General features: G+C 44.0%; 1 protein-coding gene across 2 annotated transcripts; it reads left to right on the forward strand.

Annotated features, from left to right (window-relative positions):
• The first annotated feature begins 648 nt into the window (after positions 1-648).
• Positions 649-7,387, forward strand: DPM3 (dolichyl-phosphate mannosyltransferase subunit 3, regulatory). 2 transcript variants are annotated; one of them, XM_078669030.1, is made up of 2 exons: positions 649-764; positions 5,404-7,387. In XM_078669030.1, the coding sequence occupies exon 2, from the start codon at positions 5,452-5,454 to the stop codon at positions 5,728-5,730; it is 279 nt and encodes a 92-aa protein (XP_078525156.1). In that variant the 5' UTR covers positions 649-764; positions 5,404-5,451; the 3' UTR covers positions 5,731-7,387. The 2 variants fall into 2 exon arrangements, with proteins under 2 accessions (XP_078525156.1, XP_078525157.1); XM_078669031.1 differs by having other exon boundaries at positions 733-791.
• The last annotated feature ends 739 nt before the right edge of the window (positions 7,388-8,126 follow it).

Genomic DNA, 8,126 nt, shown 5'->3' on the forward strand with positions numbered 1-8,126 from the left:
CCCCCCCCCCCACCAATCTTACTGACCAATCTATGCCCCTGACTTTACTTTTTAAGCCAAGCCCTTACTTACATGATTTTACTTTTTGAGCCAAGCCCTTACTTACATGATTTTACTTTTTGAGCCAAGCCCTTACTTACGTGAGCCAGGTCCCTTTTAGAGGCCTGTCACTTTAGCGTCCCATTTCAAGCCCTGCAGATAACAGATGGAAGCCTTCCTGCTCATAGAAGCCTCCTCAAGAAAGTTCTTTAACTGAAAAAACGAACAATTTTGGAATTGGAATGAAAAACATGAGTGGAACTTGGTTCAGCTCATTTCGACCTCTGGCCTCTTAATTGCATTGTGTCTCAGTCCCTGTCTCAGGTGGGAGGGCTGGTTTTGGAAACGCTGGTGTGTGATTCGGGAGTTGTGGGGGCGCCTCTGAACAGGGCCGTTGTCCGCGTGGTGTGGCTTCTCCCGGGGAGAATCACATGGGGATTTATCATTTCTTGGCTTTCTTTCCCTTGCAGGAATGTGCGCGTGAACGCACCGCTCTGCAGGGCAGCGGCTCAGGATTGCCATGACAACGGCGCCGGCGTGAAGCCAGTGACGTTTCAACATCAACACCCGTCACGCTTAGGGATACTGGACTATAGTTCCCGGCATGCCTTGGGCCACCCAGACCTGGAAATATCTGTCCCTGGCTGGCGTCGCATGTTTATGACGTCACGGCGCTCGACAAGCACTGCAGTGAGGTGGCGCTGGCAGAGATCCGGTGTAGGGAGGTGGGTACACTGTGTCGGTTATTGCAGGTGCGTCTCAGCACAGCTTGATCCGTTTATTCAGGGGGAGGATGGGACATATGGTTCTGCTTAAGAAAACCCATAAGAGACCTGTCCTGTGTATGTCCGGGGGGGGGGGGGGGGGGGGATCTTTATGAACCAAGAGATGAGGCTCACTTGCAGGCAGTGTGTGAAAGACCTGTTAAACTCAGCGGGTGAGCCTGTTGTATGGCAGCATAAGTCCGTAGTATGTTGTGGTACTTTATGCCACATACATAGGTTCGTGTGACCGCATAAAGCCGGAAAAACAATCGGCTAAAACGGCAGACTGACATGTGAAGACTGTCTTCACATCCCTGACAGCATGTCACTGCACACTGTAGGTAAATCTGCAGACTCTCTGACAGCATGTGGCAATACATTACAGTAAAGCTGCAGAATCCCTGATTGCATGTGGCAGCAGGTAAAGCTGCAGAATCCCTGACAGCATGTGACAGCACACTGTAGGTAAAGCTGCAGAATCCCTGACAGCACGTGACAGCACACTGTAGGTAAAGCTGCAGAATCCCTGACAGCACGTGACAGCACACTGTAGGTAAAGCTGCAGAATCCCTGACAGCACGTGACAGCACACTGTAGGTAAAGCTGCAGAATCCCTGTTTGCATGTGGCATCAGGTAAAGCTGCAGAATCCCTGACAGCACGTGACAGCACACTGTAGGTAAAGCTGTGGAATCCGTGACAGTACACAGAGGGTAAACCTGCAGAATCCCTGACAGCACGTGACAGCACACTGTAGGTAAAGCTGCAGAATCCCTGACAGCACGTGACAGCACACTGTAGGTAAAGCTGCAGAATCCCTGACAGCACGTGACAGCACACAACAGGTAAAGCTGCAGAATCCCTGACAGCACACTGTAGGTAAAGCTGCAGAATCCCTGTTTGCATGTGGCATCAGGTAAAGCTGCAGAATCCCTGACAGCACGTGACAGCACACTGTAGGTAAAGCTGTGGAATCCGTGACAGTACACAGAGGGTAAACCTGCAGAATCTCTGACCGCATGTGGCAGTACACGGCAGGTAAAGCTGCAGAATCCCTGATGAATGTACAGGAGGAGATTCCATGACAGCATGTGGCAGTGAATAGCAGGTAAAGCTGTTAAATCCCTCATTGCATGCATAGGTGAAGAACCCCTGACATTATGTGACAGCACACAAAAGTAAAGCTGCACAATCCCTGACAGCATGTGACGGGCCACAGAAGTAAAGATTCACAACCTCTGACAGCATAAGGCATTATACGTCAGGCAAAGCTACCCAATCCTTGACAGCATGCAGAATTATACGGCAGGTGAAGCGGCAGAATCCCTGAGAGCGTGTGACAGCACACTAGGTAAAGCTGCAGAATCCCTGACAGCCTGTGACAGTACACTGTAGGTAAAGCTGCAGAATCCCTGACAGCCTGTGACAGTACACTGTAGGTAAAGCTGCAGAATCCCTGACAGCCTGTGACAGTACACTGTAGGTAAAGCTGCAGAATCCCTGCTAGCATGTGACAGGCCACAGAAGTAAAGCTTCACAACCTCTGACAGCATAAGGCAATATACGTCAGGCAAAGCTGCCCAATCCTTGACAGCATGCAGCATTATACGGCAGGTGAAGCGGCAGAATCCCTGAGAGCGTGTGACAGCACACTGTAGGTAAAGCTGCAGAATCCCTGACAGCCTGTGACAGTACACTGTAGGTAAAGCTGCAGAATCCCTGACAGCCTGTGACAGTACACTGTAGGTAAAGCTGCAGAATCCCTGATAGCATGTGACAGGCCACAGAAGTAAAGCTTCACAACCTCTGACAGCATAAGGCAATATACGTCAGGCAAAGCTGCCCAATCCTTGACAGCATGCAGCATTATACGGCAGGTGAAGCGGCAGAATCCCTGACAGCGTGTGACAGCACACTGTAGGTAAAGCTGCAGAATCCCTGATAGCATGTGGCAGCAGGTAAAGCTGCAGAATCCCTGATAGAATGTGGCAGCAGGTAAAGCTGCAGAATCCCTGACAGCATATGGCAGTACAAGGCAGTTAAAGCTGCAGAATTCCTGACTGCATGTTACAGACAGTCCTTGGCAGCCAAAGCCTATAGAAAAGACATGCAAAACCTTAGTGCATGCAGCATTATCAAAAAAAGCACAGAGCTAGAGAGCCATAGTCCGTGGTAAGCTTGCTATTGACAGGTAGCTTGCTACGGCTTTAGTCACTCCGAGGAAATTCAGTAATACCTAACAATGTTGGTTGTGTAGACCAAAATCCGCTGCATACCTTCCTGCGTGGGTGCATTGCATTATCTTAAAGATAGCAAAGAAACCCTATATTCTGGATGGAATCCTGCTTTCGTTTTTGGTCATTTCTCCAGATCACAACTTGATATTTTCTTTCATATTTATGCTTGGGTAGTGGTTTCATGTCTCTTTCAGCGCCTTCTCGTATGAGATCATAGGGTTCCTAGCTCAGTGCCATCAATTACGAGTGACAATGCGTTCTATAAGTCTGATATTCATGCCTTGGTGTTCCTGTGTTTTTTTTGTTGTTTTTCTTTATGGTTTACGAAATTAGTGGTTCTATTGCATTTTGGTTGACTGGAGTTGGTGAACGTAGATAGTCTGTCTTGGTCTCTGTATGTTGGAGTGTACTGTTCACATAAGGTGTCTTCTTGTTGGGTTTAATACGGGAAGAGTTGTATTAAATTCTATTTTAGGGTAGTCTTTTGAGTGGGACTATATAGAGGAGCCTTCTGCATTGAGGGGTCATGTGAAAGTACCTTTGTGTTGAGATGTTCATGGGGGCAGGGAGGGGGGTCCTTGATAAAATAGCCCTTTGGGTTAGGGGAAGGTTGGCGCTTACTAGCATGTAGAGGTGGATTGCGCTTTGAGCTATGGAGGGGCGCCATGAGGTATTCTTTGGGGAGGGGTAGGATTTATCCCAGTGGTCATCCTCTGTTTTGAGCCAGCCTCGTGCTTGTCTGCACTGTGTTAAGACTTGTGAAAGCCCTTCCACCCTTCTTTCCCTGTTTCATCTTGTAGGCTCTCGTTACTAGTCAGGCAAAGCGGCATTCCCTAATGGAATTCACCGTCCCATGGGGTTTAACTTGTGACTGTTGGTACGGGGGAAGATTTACCACATGGTAATAATAAAATTGAATTTGGTTTTACAATGCAACTCGGAATGATAGACTACATCTCTAATTGTGTACATTATGGACATACCTTAGAGGTCAACAGATATTTATTGCGATCTAAATGTTCTTTTTTTAGGATGTGGTTACTCAGGAATGGACGTTTTGATATGTAATAATGATAACTATGACAATGGAAACCGCTTTGAGACTGTGTCGATCTTTCAAACGGAGACAGCGCATAATGACCTTGGGTTTTTCATCATAAATGTTATTATAGTTTAAAGGAGCTACTAAGTAACCTAAAGGACTATTTGTTATGAGAGCACGTGTGTGTGTGTGTGTTCTGCAAAGACAATGCACTGTCTATAGGTAGCCCACCTTTTCTCCCATTCATCAATTGTTAATGTTGCCCTCCCACATTATACAAATGGCATGTTACTGTTGTACCTTAGATGGCCATAGAGTACATTTTACCCTCCTCTAGTGGAAACACTAGCCAATTGCTGGTCCTCATCAAAGCCCTGACTTTTCCCTGGTTTGAACACATCACCCAGTGGTTTGAAAAATTGGACCTAGGATCATTTTTGTCTGATCCCGCCTCGTTGGAGGCTTCTTTTAAGCTGCTGCTAGAAAACGCTACTGGGAGCACGTATACACTAGTCTTTCTCGCAGTTCCTCACTTGGTAGGCTGACAGATTGATTTTTGTCTATCGAGGACTGCCCATTTTATGAACCTTTCTTGACCTCCCTATCCAGCAACTAGCAAAATCCTTATGTATAAATAGAATGTCGCTATGATACACTGGAGCGGGGGTCATTTACTGCCCTATGGAATTCAAACAGGAGCTTTGTTCACTCATCCGTATGCACTATGTGTACGTCAGCTGCAAATTGATCTATACACCATCTATTATTCTTCTGCCCAGCATAAGCAAAGCCTAGGGGGAAATAGATACGCCCACTCTGTTTGTACTATGGCTTCCGGAGATCCCAGGAGGCAATGGCAATCTAGAAAGACAGCACAACTATTTACATTGTCTTTGCTTCAAGCACTTTTTATTAATGACCGGGTTAATAAGGAAAGCTAAAGGTCTTAAAATCTAGGTTAGGCCAAAATGGACTACTTGTACAGTTTGCCTCCTTTGCACATGTCTGACTCTGTTTTTTAGGTGTGGTTACTGGACCTGCTCCACTTTTTATTTCTAAGAGAGCCATCTTGTGACTTTATTGTTTTTAAAGAGAGTTATGCTATGGTAGGCCTTAAAGTGAACGCAGTTAGTCTTAACAATTTAGTAACATTGCAATTAAATCATTATTTAATTCTGTGTAAGTTTTATGGAATGAATTTTCCGAAAGAAACTTTTATTTACTTTACTAGCCAGTGATGAACATGACAGGACCTTTGAAAAAGGAATATGATCTTCCTCGGTTACTCACCCTTTCTTGTTTATTTTCCCTTTTTGTTCCAGTCTTATACCAAGGATTGGATAGTGTCGGGGCACACCTCTGTCATCACCATGACCAAACTGGCACAATGGCTGTTTGGGCTGACCCTGCTTGGAACAACCTGGGTCACCTTGAACTTTGATCTCCTAGGGCTAGACTTACCACAGACCTACAAGCAAGTGATTTGGCCTCTCCCAGTGTACCTGCTTGTGGCTTTCGGCTGCTACTCCCTGGCAACTATTGGCTACCGTGTGGCTACCTTTAACGACTGTGAAGATGCTGCGCAAGAGCTTCAGGAGCAGATCAAAGCAGCGAAAAAGGACTTGTTGAGCAGAGGTCTAAAGTTCTGAGTTTTTTATTTGAACTGAAGGTTACTGATTTGCAAGACATATTGACTTTGTAAATTTGAGACTTTTGAAATGATCAAGTAGTTTTGGTGCAAAGTAACTGCTGGTAACCATAGTGACAGGATACCGCCCAATGGTCATCTCTTCGAGCGATCTTACTTGTTAGATTGGATGGCACACGGATACCAGAGGCTGGCTCCCTGCATCACACCTGCTGCTGTTTATCTAGATTAGCCTTCCTTCCACCCACATTCTGAACAGACTTGACGTACTCCAAAGTAACATTCCTTTGATTATTGTTTATGATGTTGACCACATCATGGCAATAAAGTTCTAGAAACAAGATTATTTTGACTTATTATCTTCATGTCTTCTCGATTGTCGTCCTCCGTCCCAGAAACCTTCTGAACTTGAGATATGATCTTTACTCTGTTTTTCATTTTCGGTGATCAAGAACAAGAAACAATAATCTTTATACATTTTCTGTTACATCATGTTTATATTATCAGATTAATGGGCAAATATGTGGGCCTGTAAAGGCAGTTTATCTGAATTAAATGGTCTCCTAAGATTAGACATCAAGGCACTGGGGGACTACGTCCTGGTTGGTTTTTTGGCTTAATTCACTGGATAAGACTGTAGTAATTAAAGTCCGTTTTTATTAGTAACCAAATGTTGCGCTAACCTTTGTGTGTTTCTGTTCGGAGGAGAGGAGTGTCAAATCTCGGATTTAAAGTACACCATAAGCAGTATTCCAGAAATATTGACATGATGGCACCAAATTTCTGTTTCTGTACCATGGATTGGGGATAAAGAACAGAGTAACATACTCCGCCATGCTTCCCCTGCAAATTGTAAGTTTGGTACTGGGAAGACCCCTCAGAGTTTCTTTCCTCATCCATTTTTAGTCCCATTCCTGCTGCCCTACCCTTGTCCTAGGCAGTTGCTCCGCCTCCCCTAAACTTGTCTTTTCCCCTTCCTGCTCAGGATTGTCCTTTAGGTGCCACTTCTAGCCAAGTTGCCACTCCCCACAGCTCCCCCACCCTCTCTCTTTAGTCACCAAGCATTTTAATAAGGAGTCCTACCCTCTGTATTGTCTCCTAATATTGCCCCTTCCTAACCGCACCCCTATGATCCAGCCACCAGGTCATTTGAGAGACAGACCCTTCTCCCTACTTGGATAACTCATTTCACTTCTTTTCTTACATTCTAGATGTCCATGCGCTGACCAGAGAGAGGTATAAGAACACAAAATAAATAAATAAAATGTGTTGTACTAGTGCTACACGTAAACATGAAGACGGGGGAGAGACATCCTTTGAAAAAGCCCTTATGCATATGCTGCTATTATTGCCACATAGGATATAATTCTCGATTCTAAGAGGAGGTATTTCCGCTTGATTGAAACAATTTCAGGAGCTGGGCTTGTGCCTTATAGATATACTGTTGTATGCAATTTTAGACGGCACTTCTTTAAAAAAAAAAAAAAAAATATATATATATATATATATATATTGCTCAACAAGTGCGAACATTAGGTAGGACATATTCTTTAAAGAAACTATTTTCGTTTAAAAAAAGTTCATATTCTCAAATTGTTGTACAATAAATTATGGTTCTTCTTTGAGAGCCAATGGGTATTCGTCTTTCATGCATGATATTTTGTGTAAAGCCTGTAGATTTTTTGTACTTAGTTAGAAGACATCACTTTCTGTGGAAAAGGATTTACAAAAAAAGTACTAAAAATGCCCATACAATTGAGAGACAGCATCTTCGGCAAACTACTCTTAGAACTAGAATGAGTTGCACCGCCGGGAGTGAAGCAGTGTTCCATAAATTAATTGCTTACATCTTTAAATGCGTCTGCCTCAGCTCCTTATGTTAAGATGAAGAGATTAATGTCGTATTTGTTTTGTTAAGGCTCTGCCCACCATTTAATAGAGATTCCATGCATTTTGACCCCCAAGAACCTCTAATAATCAGTCAGGTGGTTAGTTAGTTAAGGTACACATTTGATTACTGTAGCATGTAACACAGTAGATGACCTTAAATGTTTGAAGTCTGAATCTTATACTGGTCGGTTGACCTAGTAATCGGCAAATCAGTTTGTGTCTTCATTTTATTTGACAGATGTGCACTCTAACAAGGTTTGTCAACCAAAAAAAAATACTTTTTGGGAGAAAAAAGTACAGGTTTTGAAAGTTATTTGAACCTCATGACATTTAAAAATCTAATTGTAGTGCCTAACTAGACCTCGTGCACAGTATTAGTTACAACGCTTCCTGATGTGAGTTTGTGCAGGTTTTAGAGAGCATCGGTTCATGGCTACACATTGAATATTGGATTGGAACGTGCGGATTGTGTGAAATACGTTATTGTAATATGCCCATTCCCTCATC

The sequence above is a fragment of the Lissotriton helveticus genome, chromosome 12 (assembly GCF_964261635.1).
Source record: "Lissotriton helveticus chromosome 12, aLisHel1.1, whole genome shotgun sequence".
In the NCBI taxonomy this organism is placed as follows: Eukaryota; Metazoa; Chordata; class Amphibia; order Caudata; family Salamandridae; genus Lissotriton; species Lissotriton helveticus.